The sequence below is a fragment of the Rhinoderma darwinii genome, chromosome 1 (assembly GCF_050947455.1).
Source record: "Rhinoderma darwinii isolate aRhiDar2 chromosome 1, aRhiDar2.hap1, whole genome shotgun sequence".
Lineage (NCBI taxonomy): Eukaryota > Metazoa > Chordata > Amphibia > Anura > Rhinodermatidae > Rhinoderma > Rhinoderma darwinii.
The window spans coordinates 426,582,441-426,599,971 of record NC_134687.1 but is presented as its reverse complement, the minus strand read 5'-3'; the positions used below and the strand labels follow the sequence as shown (position 1 = coordinate 426,599,971).

Sequence of the window (17,531 nt, the reverse complement as noted above, 5' to 3'; positions counted from 1 at the left end):
TATCCTGGAAGGCATAGTTGCCACTCTCCAACACAACCTTGCTGTGTCCATTTTTTTGCTGACATGTTTTGAACCCATAGTTCCGGCCTCCAATATCACACAGTGTAACACACTGCAAACACCAAGTATACATGGCAGAGGCATGCGGGTGAATTCATGAAGTGCATGAGTTTTTCACTTTCTTTCTTATACATAGGCACCGTAACGGTGCAGCCTGCTGTGTGAAGTGCAAAGCCTTTAAATAGGCTCTTTCCAACAGACTTATATATTTTACTAATATTTCGCCCATCCAACATTCCTTTTTGTCCTATTTGTGATTCTGTAGTCAGAAGAAATAGGAAGAAAGTGACCAAGGTGAATGTTTGTTTTGAGGTGTTCAAGAAATAACAGTTTAGCATACAAATCTTGTCCTTTCGACATATGTCCACTTTCTGTGGTCCTAGAGACACTTTGCTTAGACTTTACCCAAAACATTTGTCTCATGTCTGTTTTGTTAGCTGTTCTCATTCCAGTCTGGCACCATGCCCACCCCATGGACGGAGTGGTACTGGTGTGGGGATAGGGTCCGTGGTACTCCATGTGGGTAGATGAATTCAGAGGACTGAAGTGATGATGCTGGTTGTAATCCAGACTGAGGAGCACATTGCCTCACAATAGCCTGGTGAGAAGGTTGATGTTGAAACATAGTGTGGGTATCGGCAGACTGTGAGCTTGCATGGTTACCCAATCTGGGCATGAGTGAGCTAGAGGTGAAATGAGCAGAGAAGTGCTGGTAGGGCAGTCGTTCCATTGGTTGCATGCCACCTCCCACGGTACAGCTGCTATAGGAGGGTACACCTGACCAACTATTACAAGTAATGTCTTCTATGCCTGGAACTGGTTCTGTAGCAGGGGTTGAATTAGCATACATGCAAGCCTGTCGTTGGGCAGACTCTGTACGAAAGGATGTTGATGATGAAGAGGAGGAGGATGGCTGGGGGTACCCAGACCTGTAATATGGGTCTTCCTCACTTGGAGATGTATCCATATAGGGCTTCTTATAAGGATGCTCAGCTGATTCTTCACTCGCTGCAGAGAAAATAAAGATTTCTCATAAAGAGGATTTTTATCAATGTATTTTTTATATATCCCTTAGAAATACTTGAAATACACAACCATTATTTATGATACTGTCATAAAATATATTAGCAAATATGTCTAAACCTAAAAAATATTCCTTTTAAGAAAAAAAAGACACTGTCTGCAAGCAGTTATGTTTTTTTGTGTGCGCATTGCAAATAGCCTTACAACCTCTTACCAAGGTGACAACTTCAAAATTCAAACATGGTTTGGATCAGGGGCGGAAATATGCATCGGGGCTCAGGGGGGGGGGGGGCCCACTCTGGCCACAGGGAGTTTAAAGTGTAGCTAAACGTTTGACAAACTTCTGACATGTCATAGTGACATGTCAGTAGTTTGGATTGGTGGGGGTCCGAGCACTGAGACCAATCGCTAGAAAGAAGCAGCTGAAGTGCTCGTGTGAGCACTCAGCCCCTTCATGTCTGCACGGCTTTTTACGGAAATAAATGTATCAGTGTACGGACTCCATAGAAAGTCTATGAGCCCGTACTCCGAAACATCGACTTTCCGGAAAAAGCCGAACAGACACACGAGCACTTCAGCTGCTTCTTTCTAGCGATTGGTTGGGGTCTCAGTGCTCGGACCGCCACCAATCCAAACTACTGACATGTCTCTATGACATGTCAGAAGATTGTCAAATGTTTAGCTACACTTTAGATACAAGTATCCTGCTTCTCTCGCAGTATCTGTGTGTCTGAGCAGTCTACACATGCAGTTGCATGTGGAAGGAGTGCTTGCAGCAGTTTTAAAAATCAATAGTTAACCCCTTCACTGCCCTAGGCCACCAGGGATGCTATTATTAACCCCTCGACTACCCTGGACTACAAGTGATGTTATCATTAACCTTTTAATTGCCAAAAAGCACCAGAAATTTTATCATTAAACCCTTCACTGCACTAGCTCACTAAGAATGTTATGAATAATAACATCCCTGGTGGTCTAGGTCAGTGAAGGAGTAAGACTTTGTTCACATCTGCGTCGGGACTCTGTTCCTGGCATCCGTCTGAGCTTTCCGTCAAGGGAACCCATGAACGAAATCCAAACTGAAACAAACGGAAACCATAAGTTTCCGTTTGCATCACCATTGATTTCAATGGTGACGGATCCAGTGCAATTCATTGCAATTGATTTCAATGGTGACGGATCCGGTTTGTCACCGTTGTGTAAGGGTTCCGTCATTGAGTTTGCGTGTGCACATACCCTTAGTAACTACTTAGGGTATGTTCACATGCTTAACAAAAAACATCTAAAAATACGGAGCTGTTTTCAAGGGAAAACAGCTCCTGATTTTCAGACGTTTTCTAAGCCACTCGCGATTTTCGCTGCATTTATTACGGACGTTTTTAGAGCTGTTTTTCTATAGAATCAATGAAAAACGGCTCCAAAAACGTCCCAAGAAGTGATATGCACTTATTTTTCGCGGGCGTCTTTTTACATGCCGCTTTTGGAAAACGAGGCGTAAAAAAAACGCCCCATCTGCTTCCGATTTCTCAGGCGTTTTTCGAGGCTTAAACGCCCTGAAATACGCCTGAAAAAACTATGTGTGCACATACCCTTATTATTAAGGCCTCATGCACACGACCGTAGTGGTGTGCACGGCCATGATTTGCGGCCCAGACGCCGTTTTTGGAAAATGAGGCGTAAAAGAACGCCCCATTTGGAACAGAACGCCGTATTTCCCATTGAAATCCATGGGCAGATGTTTGTAGACGTTCTGCTTCCGATTTTTCAGGCGGTTTTCGAGGCGTAAACGCCCCAAAATACGCCTGAAATCACTACGTGTGCACATACCCTTATTATTAAGGCCTCATGCACACGACCGTAGTGGTGCGCACGGCCGTGATTTGCGTCTCGGACGCAAATCGAGAGCCGTGGACATGGCCGCGTGCATTTATTTCTATGAGCATTGGCCTGCAAAATACGGCCTAATAAGACATGTCCTATCTTTTTGCAGTCCAGGCTCCTGGGCAATGCACTTACCGTGGAAACCACGGTCGTGTGCATGGGCCCATTGAAATGAATGGGGCCCATTGAAATGAATGGGGCCACAATTCACCTGCAGATTTGCGGGTGAATTGCGGCAACAAAAATATGTTCGTGTGCATGGGGCCTAAGGCCTTAATTTTTCCTAGGTCACAAGGGATGTTACCATTAACCCATTCTTTACCTAGAACACCAAGGATGTAATCAAATGTAAACCGCTTTTCTGCTCTACATCACAAGGAATGTTACCATTAACCTTTTGACAACCCAAGATCAACAGTGATGTTACCAATTGCTATAGGGAAATTAAGACTAACCAGACATTTTATGGAGAAATAACAGCAAAAAATATTATTTTTACAATCACTATTTTAAATTTGACAAATTGCAAGTTGCAGGCATGCTGGCAGAAGGGCCCACACTCTATTTTGCACAGGGGCCTTAGTTATCTGTTTCCACCCATGGTTTTTATGCGGCATGTTTTTTTAACTCAGTGACCGGATGTACTGTGTGTAAACGTATTAATCCCTATTCAATGACATTAATAATGATTACTATAGATCATTATGACTTTTTAGCTGGGTTCACATGAGCGTGTGCTTTTTGCGCACGCAAAAAACGTGGCGTTTTGCCTGCGCAAAAGGCACTTAACAGCTCCGTGTGGCCTCAGCATATGATGCGTGATTTTCGCGCAGCCGCCATCATTATGACACTCCGTTTGGATGTTTGTAAACAGAAAAGCACGTGGTGCTTTTCTGTTTTCATTCATCCTTTTCACAGCTGGTTGCACGGAAGTGCTTCCGTGTGGCATGCATGGGTTTCACGCACCCATTGACTTCAATGGGTCCGTGATGCGCGAAAAACGCCCAAAGAACGGATATGTCGTGACTTTTTTTTCAGCAGACTCACGCTGAGTAAAAATCACGCACATGTCTGCACGGCCCCATAGACTAATATATGTCCATGCGACGCGCGTCTGGCATTAACCGAACAGCAACAAAAAATTGAAATGGTTATTTGGTTGGTTACTTGCAAATTCATCCATTAGTAACACAATTGCAATAATCTGGCACCTACATGTCTAGACAGTTGCCAGAATGGCAAATTCTTCCAGATTATTTGACTGATGGAATTAAACAAATATCATTTGAAGAAATGCTATCTTTTGGTATTAAAACATTCAAGAAGTCTTTGCAAGTCAGCATTTGGTGATCGAATGAGGTTTTGAACTCGGCAACTTGGCTGTCCAAGTCCTCTTATGGGATTTAGGGAATTGTTTTGTGGATACGAGACCATTGGTTGAAAGATTAAAGGAACACTAATGTTTATAAAAAGTAAATAGGATATATATTTGCCCCCACTATTTGTCAGTCTGCAGCATTTTCTATATGTTCCTGAGTTCGGGTGATGTATCCCACTGTATGCCAATACAGTGGAATACGTCGCTACCTTCTATTGGACGTATACATCCGGAATCCTCATCGTATAGTTGCGGAAGAAAAAAGAGATGTGAACTGGACCCTTATTCCCTCCACCACTCATGTTGAAAATCCATTATAAAATAGCACACATATTAAATGTTACTTTCCTATTGTAATTACTACTCATGTTCACTTACCTTTTCTTTTTGTACAGTGGTATATTGGACCAGGTTCATGTGGCAGGGAAGAATATGAGTTGGAAGGAGGCATTAGGTCCTGGGAGGTGCTGCTTACACTATTTTCACACTGATACTGGGAACTGAGGTTAGAGGAACTAGTAATATTGCGTGATTCAGAGGGGAATGGGCTATGATTAGAAGTAACTTTTTGTCGCACAGTGCTTCTTGGAACAACTGGATACTCTTTACTGCAGAAACAAAAACATAATCAAATGTAGAAAAAATTAACATACAATACAATGAAGGCCAAATTGTACACCAAGCCTTAATTTAATCTCAATTGTAGCCATAAATATTTATTCAAGCAATATATTAAATTTAAGCATTATTTAGAGCATTATTTAAAGGGAATGTGTCGCGAATTAAAACAAAATGTCAAGCAAGTTACTTATTTTTATTAGAATTTTTATTAAAGTATTAAACATTAAATAAGAATTTGACATGTTTTCCTATGTTGGCCACCAGAGGGAGCACTTCCAAGAATTATAGTAAAGTGAATCAGGCAAAGCAACCTGACTTACAACTGCTGTAAATGTGGGAGGGAGACTCACCTCCCTCCTTATTTTTGGCTACAAGTCAGGAAAAGGTGTCTTCAAATTGCTAAGCATTGTCCTGCTCCTATTTTTGAAGAGATTGTACAATGCAGCTGGCAGAAGCTATAGGACACATCAAAAGTCTAAGAATGATGACATATCAGTTGACAGGTTCACTTGGCGAGTATTTTAAGTGGTTCTTGGCGCATTTTATTCGCCAAAAAAACACTTGATTAAGCTTCCCATTTACATCAATTGTAAAGTTAGTAAATACAACGTGCTTTTTTTTTACGCAAATCTGTCAGGGGATTTACACTGCCCTATCTGAAGGCAATATTTGATTGAGGGATAGAAGCTGAGCTCTGTGATAGATACTGAATGTTAAAGGAACAGTGTCATCACAAATTATTTTTTTATATGTTAAAGATGTTAGTGCTTTATTAAAAACGTTTATATTCATTTGTGTGTTTGTGTTTTACTTTTTCTTATTTTTACACTTTTTCTTCCCTATGGGGGCTGCCATTTTTTGTTCCATTTCTGTGTGTGTCGATTAACGACACATACAGACATGGAATACGGCAGCCACAGTCCCATAGGGACTGCGAACGGCTCCCGTCCCATTGACTGCAGTGTACGGCGTCTGTGTGGGAACTGCGCATGCGCCGCTCCCACACAGTCCTATTCGAAATTGGCGCTGTCCGGCGCCATTTTCCTGTGGACCGGAAGTCGCGGCCGGACAGTAATATTACTACTTCCGGTCGCGGCTTCCGGATTTGTGCACTTGCACCAGCGGCAGCAAACGGAGCGGACGGGCCGGAGGGAGCCGCGGCGGCAGGAGCAGGTAAGAGATTTCAATGTATGTTCGTGTTTTTGTGTGTTTACTACTGTATGTAAACCTACTACACTGTGGGTTAGCTCAAAAAATGGCGACACACAGTGTAGGAGGTTACACCGTTCAAACCCCTCGTTTATCCCGGCACTAGCCAGGAAAAAGGAGGGGGGGATGCCGAGAGCTCACTAGAGCGAGGGCTTTTAACCCAATGTTGCAATGCTGCAATTTTGGGAACAGCTCCATCTAGTGACCAAAAATGGGTAGTATTATAAATTAGAAATAATTTATAATATTTCCTGGCTCGTGCAAAAAAAAAAAAAAAAAATTTGAACAATGTTTAATCACCCACACACTAAATGTTTAATTTTTTAAAAAAAAACATGTTTTTCTGGCAACACATTCCCTTTAAAGGGGTTTTCTGACCCTAATCTCAAATGACTAAATACCTTCTAATAAACCCCCTAAATACCTTATTCTTGTTTATGACAGTTTTCTGCTGGCTAACATCCAGGAGTACTGGTCTCCAGCAGTTTCCAAACCTCCTATGCAACATCTACTAAAATGCATACCACTGGCATATCAGCCAGCTCCAGATTCGCCCAACACTTCTCCTCTGTTCTCAGCAAGACTGCCCACTTTATTTTCATTGACTGCTGGATTGGTGCAGGCTCAGTATAGTCAACAAGGCTTGTGTGAAGAAAGAATCCTCACACAGGCGCAATGGAGGCAATGGGCTGAGCATGGGTGAAGCAAACTGTTAGTCTGAAGCATCAATGCTCTGTGGATGATTGAGAGTATCTGCTCGGCCCCTGTACGTGATGTCAGCTCTAACGCTACATACATTGAGCATGGCAGAAAGGGGCATGGGCAGGGAATGGACGGGACGTCACTGGAAGAGTCAAAATCAGACAGGGTCGGCGTAACCTAACGTGACGGGATCGCAAAAAAGTGCAGATTCTCCAGCTTCGGTAATTTGAAAAGTAATTTGTATTGGCAGCTGTAGGTGATTGTCCATTATATGTGAGGTGCCGGAAAACACGTTTAATGTGATTTGATGTAGAGAAAACCCTGACAGGACTCCTAGAAGAGACAGTGAGAGTCCTGCTTATCCTGTCCATGTAGGCTGATTGAAAGCCTTCTCTGCTAATACCAAGCACATCTTAGTTAAAGGGTAACTAAATGTTCAACAAACTTCTGACATGTCATAGTGAGAAGTTTTGATTGGTGGGGGTCCGAGCACTGAGACCCCCACCAATCGCTAAAACGAAGCGGCAGAAGTGCTCGTGTGAGTGCTCAGCCGATGTAGCAGAGTACGGGCTCATAGACTTTTTATTGAGTCCGTACACCGCTACATTGATTTCCGGAAAAAGCCGAACAGAAACTAAACGGCTGAGCGCTCACACGACCACCTCTGCCGCTTCGTTTTAGCGATTGGTGGGGGTCTCAGTGCTCTGACCCCACGAATCAAAACTTCTGACTTGTCACTATGACATGTCAGAAGTTTGTTGAGCATTTAGTTACCCTTTAATGAACTTAGGTGTGATCGTTATTAGGCTTATCCTGTGTGGTTCACACAGGCGCCACTGTCACTCCAGTAGACTGCCGGATTCGACTGACAGTGGCGTTATGCAGCATCTATGTATAGTGCATACATAGAAGCTGCATCGCAAAAAGTAAAGAACATTTTTAATAAATGGCAATTTGAATTTTTTTTAATCATACTACACATACATTTCTTTTTTTTTTTTAAAAGGCTACAGAGGCTTGCATACTTTTGGCTGGGGCTGGATAGACTAAAATCCATGTAAAATGCATTAATGTAATGAAGGCTAGTGCTGGTGGTATGGGTTTGTTGGCGCAGCGGTTTGATCTTTTGTTTTTAGTTTGAAGGTCTTTTTTGTTATTTATTTATTCTTTTCATTTATTCAGTACCATTAGGTACATTTAATAATTTGATGAGTAAACTTTGCCATGATAAAAATTTTAGCAAGTGGTTAAGAATTTAAAATAAAAGAAGGCACGCAAAGTAGTCTATAGTTCACTTATTTTAAATCAGTCAGTCTAATTATATATCATCCATTGACTTGTTCTATACAAATTGTATAAATTTACATTATGATGTTACTGTCATGTCATTTTTTAACCCCTTCACGACAACCATACAGCTATATACGTTCCAACTGCCAATGCCCCGTGCAGTTGTTACGTTTATAAACGTTGGCAGCCTGAAACGGGATTTAATGAGTGCAGTGCTATTTCAGTGCAAGCAGCGCTGCACTCTCATACCTGCTAGGGCTTTGAGAGCCCCAGAATACAACCCCCATGTAGATAGTGCCACACACAACCCCCTTTAGATAGCGCAAACCCCCCTGTAGGTAGAACCACTTAAGTTCCCTCTAGGAGCGGAATTCACAGTCAGATTGCTCTGGCCAGGGATTCCACTCCTACAGAGAGCTCCGAAGTCTCTCCACCCCCTTGTAGATAGTGCTACCCCCTGCAGATAGCGCCAACCCCCCTGTAGATAGCAACCCCCCACTGTAGATAGCATTGCACCCACCCACCACCCCGTAGATAGTGCCACCTAAGACCCCTCTAGGAGCTCAGATCGCTCTGTAGATAGCACCACTGTAGCTCCCTGTAGAAGCAGAATCCCTCTGTCCGAGGATTCTGCTCCTAGAGAGAGCCCCTGACATCACTGTCCATTTGGTCAGTGACGTCAGGGGCTCTCTCTAGAAGTGGAATCCCCAGCTGACGCTCTGGCCAGGGATTCCGCTGCTGGAGAAGCCCCTGGCGTCACTATCCATATATGGCCAATGACGTCAGGGGCTACTCCTGGAGCGTAATCTACAGGGAGATACAGTGGTGTTATCTACGGGAAGGGGGTGCCATTTACAGGGGTGGGTGGGGGAGTGGTGCTATCTACAGTGGAAACTGTGGCACTTTGTTGACACTATCTATAGTGGGAACTGTGGTACTATTTACAGGGGGCACTTCGTGGGTACTGGCATTATCTACAGTGGACAATGTGGCATTATCTACAGGGATATTGCGGCCCTATTTACAGGGGTATTGCGGCACTATCTACATGGGCACTGTGGTGTTTTCAGGTGGCTGGGACAAAAAAAACCCTAGCGAATAAAATTCAGCCATTTTTTTAACGTCCATGAGAAACAGATGGTAAATGGCATTTAAAAATGGTCAGACGCCCGGGAAATGGATTAAAATTTTGAGACAGACTGATGCAAAACAGCCATGAAAAATTGACAGTTGATCTGTTGTTAACTGCCCTTATTTTCACGTCGTGTGACTATAGCCTTGGAGCCCTCTTCACTCACCCCTCACACCGAACCAGGTTGACGGAGAGAGAAGACTAATTGTTATAGAGCTGCAACAGTGTGTATAATAATAATAATAATAAATATATATATATATACATATATATATATATATATATGTATATATATATATATATATATATGTATATATACATATATAAAACTGTTGTTTTTTTCACAGCTTTTATTTGCCTGCTCATAATAAATAATTAAAAATATGGAATTAATAAAGCTAAGCTACAAAATTAAAGCCTCATAAATCTTGTAAAAGACAAAGTAAAAATCGCTGTGATATTCAAAGGGGTTGCAAAGATATTATCGTTTAAAGAAGTGCATATCAGAAATGGAAAATTTGACCTGGACACAGGGGCATCAATGACCCGTGGTCATGAATGGGTTAAAATACAAAGGAAATAATAAAACCAATACCTTTGCATCCTAGACATGCGGTGCAGCTCCATATCATCACTTCCTCTAAATCCCTTGGCAAATGGATTATTTTCAATCTTTAACTGTGTTATCTGTTAAAAAGATATGACTGCAGTCTGGTATATTGTTGTATCACAGCATTAAATTCAAAGCATCACTAAGGTCCAGAAATAAACTCAAGACTTGTTATCGGGTTATCGGTATTCTTTAGCATACACTGACACATAGAAAATTTACTACATGGTTTCATTTTATTTAAAGGGGTTTTTCCCCACTATAGATGTTTATGACTTAAGGGTTTTTTACACAGGACGATTATCGTGCAGACGAGCGTTCATATAACGCTCGTTCCCGTGTTTGCCCTGTGTAAAATGGGCAGTGATCAGAAGATGAACGAGTAAACGCTCGATCATCTGCTGGTCGTATAATTTAAAAAAAGTAAAGGATTATCATTGTCGGCAGACATCTCACTGCGTAAAGAGGGGGACGCGCTGCTGACATGATAATAACGTATGGGGATGAGCGATCGGAGTAACGACCGCTCGTCTCCATCCATAGCTCCGTGTCACAGGAGCAAGCGAGCGCCGATCAACTGTCTCGTTGATCGGCCCTCGCTGCACCGGCCGATTATCGGCCAGTGTAATAGGGGCTTTACTGATGTGACTGCCTATAAGATATGACTGTCACAGGTAAACCTACGGTACTATTGTATGGCTTCTTTCATAAATCCCTATGACACAAAGAAATTAATGATTGCTGCAAAGGTTGGCTCTTATAATCTCATCCTGACATATCTGCATTGAGACTGCCTCATGATAGTTTTGAGCCCTTAGGGTGTTTTGTAGTCATTTTTTATTTTATTTTTTGCTTCGATTTGAGCAAATGGTGTAATAAAACTGATCACAGAACCAGCTTGTGTAAAGACTCCCTCCGGCTAGGGCTACACATAGGCTTTTGTCTCATCACATTTTCTATTACATTTAACCATTTTTATGTGACTTTTATCACCCCAAGTCTTTTTTTATTCATATATTTGATAAGAGAAAGTTGTATGAAAAGAATCTCATGAAAGTTGCAGAAAAACCGCAATTGAGAACATGTGTGAATCACATTGCAGCTTGTTGGAGAATACGGGTACATTCAGTACATTTCCCAGATAAAAATCCGCTGCATTATTTGGGCACTTACATAAATTGTCAGGCCATGCAGTTTACAGTGGAGATATTTTATAATTCTCCCCTCCTCCCTTAATTTAAGATGTGAAAGATGGAATTCTTTCCAAGGGTCTGTATATATTTTTATTTTATTTCTTTTTAACATTTCTCCACATGGGCAAAATGGTTCACTTTATATACAGATGTTACAGAAGTAAAAAGCATTGGCTGCCTGTGCTTCTTTCCAGAAACCCGTAAAATGTGTGCACAAGCCTGAGAGAGGCTTGGCAGCTCAGGGATGAGAATATTTTTTTCATTAACTCTTTCACCGCTTACCCAGAATCCCACAGATGTGTGTTTATCTATACATTTTTAAATGCAAGTGATTTTGGAGATATCAAGGTTCGTATTTGAGTATACTCTCTTTCTTACAACAGAGGGAAGCAGCAGCAGTTGTGTTATTTCATTTGTTATCATTTTAGTTTGCCACAAAAGTGTGCATGCACACTTCTGTCGGCCGTTGTACGACCGCTAATGACGGATCCGTGAAACACGGACCGCACACGGATGGCTTCCGTGTGCAGTCCGTTGTTTTACGGACTAAATCAATGAAAAGGCCGAGACTGCTTCATCAAAAATGGACAGGAGCAGGACCTGTCCTATTTTTGATGGAACGGCCGCACGTTTCCGTTAAAACAACAGAAGTGTGCATGGCCCCATTCAAATGAATGTATCAGGGTGCTATCAGTTAAAAAAATGGATAGCACCCTGAAAAAAAAACTGAAGTGGGCATGAGGCCTTATATTACTTGTGGAGTAGAAGTTAATGGCAAGAAGTTTTTACCTTGTGGTTTTGGTAAGATGTTACAGCTATAAATGCAGTCTCTGAGAAGACATGGGTACAGAAAGCAGTGTTCTTGGACCCAAATCCATTGTTTTCATCAGCTTTAACTATGTGAAGCCGGGGCTGGTATTTGTGCATGGAATTCAGAATGATCTGAAAGAGAGAACATAACATTAAAACATGTATCATTGTGTAATAATATGTATCATTGTGTCTTCTGTCTTCATGCTACAAAAAATTATAACAAGTTATTTTTTTTATCTTTATGTTCTAAAAGGAATGGAAAAGAATGGAAGAAGAAAACGCAACACTGATGATCCAGAAGGGTAAAGAAGAAAGGCGAAGCTTGTGGAATCATAACTGTGTGGTTACATGCTTGTATAAGCATGTGAGTGGAATTGTATTGCAATATTATTCAACAGGATTAATGGATAAACTGCATGAATGCACTTGTTTGTCAGGTCCCTAATAAAAATTCAGAAATTCGAATATATCTTTGTAAAGCTGGAATCAAACATGTCGTTTTTGCATTATTTATTTATTTTTTTCTTTTGCAAACACAGGATTGGATACAAAAGAAAGGAAACATGTCTGGCTTTCCTTTATACTTTTTCTTTTTTTTTTGATCCACTCCTGTATTTGGATGAAAAAAAACGGCATCAAAAACTGCATGTGTGATTCCAGCCTTAAGGTGATTGAAATACACCGCGTTCCAAATTATTATGCAAATGTTATTTTTCGCTGATTTTCCTGAATAGTCGATGCAAATGACAGTCAGTATAATCTTCAAGCCATCAACTGCTGGAGTATAATGCAAATTTTATTGAACAAATCTCCTAATGATAACAGATTTTTTTTAGAAGTAAAAAACTCAAAATGCACTGTTTCAAATTATTATGCACAACAGAGATCAAAACATTTTGAGGGTATGTTCACACGTAGTCAACAAAAACGTCTGAAAATCCAGAGCTGTTTTCAAGGGAAAACAGACCCTGCTTTTCAGACGTTTTTTTTACCAACTCGCATTTTTCGCGGCGTTTTCACGCCGTTTTCGCTGCGTTTTTTATGTCCGTTTTTGGAGCTGTTTTCATTGGAGTCTATGAGAAAACAGCTCCAAAAACGTCCAAAGAAGTGTCCTGCACTTCTTTTGACGAGGCTGTATTTTTACGCGTCGTCGTTTGACAGCTGTCAAACAACGACGCGTAAATAACAGGTCGTCTGCACAGTACGTCGGCAAACCCATTCAAATGAATGGGCAGATGTTTGCCGACGTATTGGAGCCGTATTTTCAGACGTAAAACGAGGCATAATACGCCTCGTATACGTCTGAAATTTGGCCGTGTGAACATACCCTAAAGGTTGTAAAGAGAACTAAAATGGTAATTTGTTGAATTTGCAGCATCAGGAGGTCATATTTACAGAAATCAAAAGCTCTTTCTATTAAAAAAAACTTAGCAGGCCAAGTTACATGTTAACATAGGACCCCTTCTTTGATATCACCTTCACAATTCTTGCATCCATTGAATTTGTGAGTATTTGGACAGTTTCTGCTTGAATATCTTTGCAGGATGTCAGAATAGCCTCACAGAGCTTCTGTTTTTATGTGAACTGCCTCCCACCCTCATAGATATTTTGCTTGAGGATGCTCCAAAGGTTCTCAATAGGGTTGAAGTCAGGGGAACATGGGGGCCACACCATGAGTTTCTCTCCTTTTATGCCCATAGCAGCCAATGACACAGAGGTATTATTTGCAGCATGAGATGGTGCATTGTCATGCATGAAGATAATTTTGCTACGGAAGGCACGGTTCTTCTTTTTGTACCACGGAAGAAAGTGGTCATAAACTCTACGTACTTTGCAGAGGTCATTTTCAGACCGTCAGGGACCCTAAAGGGGCCTACCAGCTCTCTCCCCATGATTCCAGCACAAAACATGACTCCGCCACCTTCTTGCTGATGTCGCAGCCTTGTTGGGACATGGTGGCCATTCACCAACCATCCACTACTTCATCCATCTGGACCATCCAGGCTTGCACGGCACTCATCAGTAAACAACGCGGTTTGAAAATTAGTCTTCCTGTATTTCTGAGCCCACTGCAACCATTTCTGCTTGTGAGCATTGTTTAGGAGTGGCCGAATAATAGCTTTATGCACACTTGCAAACCTCTGGAGGATCCTACACCTTGAGGTTCGCGGGACTCCAGAGGCACCAGCGGCTTCAAATACCTGTTTTCTGCTTTTCAATGGCATTTTAGCAGCTGCTCTCCTAATCCTATTAATTTGTCTGGCAGAAACCTTCCTCATTATGCCTTTATCTGAACGAACCCGTCTGTGCTCTGAATCAGCCACAAATCTTTTCACAGTACGATGATCACGCTTACGTTTTCTTGAAATATCCAATGTTTTCATACCTTGTCCAAGGTATTGCAGTATTTCACGCTTTTCGGCAGCAGAGAGATCCTTTTTCTTTCCCATATTGTGTAAAGGATTTGCCAGAAACAGCTTCTGTGTCGACGCCCGTGAGCAATCAGTCTGCACCTGCTCCTATGTCTGTGAGACTGACTCCATCTTCCACCACTCAGGATGGCAGGCTTAGGAGTGGGAGAGTCTATCACAGCCTGGCCAGACGGAGCTAGCTCCCGCCCACTGTCTATTTATACCTGCCTTTCCTGTTCCTCCTTTGCCTGTGATTCTTCTATGCTTGTTTCCTGGCTTGCTGCTGCTGCTTGTACTTCTCATCATCTGCTTGTTATTGACCTTGGCTTTCCGACCACTCTCCTGCTCAGCGTTTTGTATCTCGTTCTCTCCTGGTTTGACTCGGCTCATTCACTACTCTTATTGCTCACGGTGTCTCCGTGGGCAGCTGCCCCGTTTCCCTAGCTTCTGTGTACCCTTGTCTGTTTGTCTGTCTTGCACTTACTGAGCGTAGGGATCATCGCCCAGTTGTACCCCGTCGCTTAGGACGGGTCGTTGCAAGTAGACAGGGACTGAGTGGCGGGTAGATTAGGGATCACCTGTCTGGCTCCCTACCCTGTCATTACATATTGCTTGAAACTTGTGGCCTGCTTAATAATGTGGAACGTCCTTCTTAAGTAGTTTTCCTTTGATTGGGCACACCTGGCAAACTAATTCTCACAGGTGTCTGAGATTGATTACAATGATCCAAAGAGCCCTAAGACACAATACCATCCATGAGTTTAATTGAAAAACTAATAATTAAATGTTTATGACACTTAAATCCAATGTGCATAATAATTTGGAACACGGTGTAGTCTGTTATACTGTCTATTTTGGTGACTGTTATTGCTTCCTATTATGTTATTTTATGTAATTTTAATAGGAATGAAAAATGCTAAATTAATAGGTATGTTCATCTTTACAACCACTTTTTATTGCTCCTATGCATCCAAAATAACAAATGAAGCAATTGTGTCTACAGCTCCTATGCAGACCTATGTGTCTGCGTGTTTAGAGACTACAAACAAACTCTATGTAGTCTGAACCTGTAGTCCTGTACTTCCTTCCATCTGTTCCCTAGGTTCTTGCTAACCTACCAAATGTAGTTTAGCAAATAGTAGGGGACAGATGAAAGGGAGCATCACTACAGTACACTCTTGGGTTTAAAGTATTCTACTGTTTGTTTCTATAGCTCCTATACAGATCAATGGTTATAGACTGCAAAGAAACGCTATGAAGTCTCATCCTACAGTGACACTCCCTTTTATCTGTTCCCTACATCATGCTAACCTACCGAGTATAGATTAACAAAAAAGTAGGGGACAGATGGAAGAAAGTATCACTGCAGGTTCAGACTACACAGGGTTTGTTTGTTTGTTTGTTTGTTTGTTTGTTTGTTTGTTTGTAGTATGTAACTATTAAGACACATTGGTTACCCAACTAGGGGCAATAGTGGTGGCAGAAACAAGTAGCTTGGGAACAGACAAGAACAAAGTTAAGGACAAGCCAATGTTAAGATCACAATCACTGGCGGTTAACAATATCTAGTAACAAAACCAAGGTTGTAGTCACAAGCAAATGTTTACAGCCCAGAAAAAATGTAGGATCTTATACCAGGAGGAGCATAACCAGGAGACAAACACAGTGGTCAAGAGTCTCAAGACCATGATGCCATATAGGAAACAGTAGCAGTGCTTAGGATTAGACAAGAAAAAAGAACAGGAACAATACTTAGGATCTCTGCGTAAGGCCACTTTCACACGGCAGTATTGTGGTCAGTATTTTGCGTCAGTATTTGTGAGCCAAAGCCAGGAGAGGAACCTACACATAGAAAAAATATAATAAATAGATATGTACTTCTTCTGTGTTTTGGACCCTCTCCTAGTTTTGGCTTCCAAATTCTGAAACAAAAAACTGACCAGCATATTGCCGTGTGACAGTGGCCTAAGAGTCAGAAATCTGAGTAAGACTCCCTGCACACGGCCCTGCCCATAATCACAGCCAGTGGTTACAGGCACGGCCGCGGACCATCACCCACATTTTATAAAGTATGGCAGCACGGTCCGAAACATAAAAAAAATAGGACGTATCTTATGTTTTACAGCTACTTTCTACGGTATTTTGATCCGCAATTATGGTCTGTAATTGCGGACCAAAATTACGGTCATGTGCATGGGGCCTAAGACTTGGAATTTTCCATTATAAGGAAAATGTGCAAACAAACGTACTGCTGACAAACGATGAACCAGCATCATAGGATCACGGATGCTGGTAAAAAGCTAAATCTGTGACAGAGCAACCCACAGCAATACGTGACAGAAAAGGACACCAGCGCCCTAGTGAGAATTAATAATAAGCATTCCAGATCAGATACAGAGAAAAAACTGAATAAGCAATAGATCAGTGTCATCACCATTAGGCCTTATTTACATGTCGCGTTCTTATGGTGGTTTGCCACCATTTAGCAAATCATAATGTGTGAATACACCCTTACTAGTATGGCTTAGTTCTTATTACCTACATTATTGCACAGGTTACAGGGCAGATCATTTAAAGATATACAGTATTACTCTACCAACAGTGAAACATGTGGAAACCCCATTATTATTATTATTATTATTATTATTATTATTATTATTATTATTATTATTATATAAGGATAGTTGTGATTGACCAATAGACAAATAAGTTTTTTATACAGAACTTTTAAGGTGTTATGTGACATCATTCAATCTTCCTTCCGTTAAAGGGTTAATTGATGTCATCCAATGCCCCTATTTAGAGATGTAAAGATTTCCACTTCTGAATAGGAAAATCCATAAAGTTTACAGAATCTGGAAGAATAACCATTTTCAAGGGCTAGATGCCAGGTTGCAGAAGCAGCTTTTGCCCTCTCTCACTCCAAAGCAGTTATGTTGATTTAGGAAAAAGGAATATTAATTATTTTCAATCACGCATCCCAAGAGCTTTCTACAATAACCGTGTCTTGGTATGTATACTAAAGAGACAATATAAATGTTTGGTATTCAGTATTGGCACATTGATAATAAAGAGAATTCATCGAGACTGATTTCAGACTATCAAACAAATGCATGATGTATCTCACCAAGCCCTATGCCATAGAGACCTGCTTTCCAAACCTTGCACTGTTGAAGACTAACAAACCTGAAACAGCTGTTTGTAAGTT

At 41.4% G+C, this 17,531-nt stretch overlaps 1 protein-coding gene across 1 annotated transcript in view; it reads right to left on the bottom strand.

Moving 5' to 3' along the window:
• Positions 1-416: 416 nt before the first annotated feature.
• Positions 417-17,531, bottom strand: part of TBX5 (T-box transcription factor 5) — an 86,733-nt gene continuing 69,618 nt past the window's right edge. Inside the window, exons 4-7 of the mRNA XM_075853542.1 lie at positions 11,889-12,041; positions 9,892-9,983; positions 4,721-4,950; positions 417-1,068 (exon numbers count right to left, since the gene is read on the bottom strand). Coding sequence (XP_075709657.1) covers positions 494-1,068; positions 4,721-4,950; positions 9,892-9,983; positions 11,889-12,041 — 1,050 coding nt within the window. The 3' untranslated portion in view covers positions 417-493. The remainder of the gene's footprint in view (positions 1,069-4,720; positions 4,951-9,891; positions 9,984-11,888; positions 12,042-17,531) is intronic.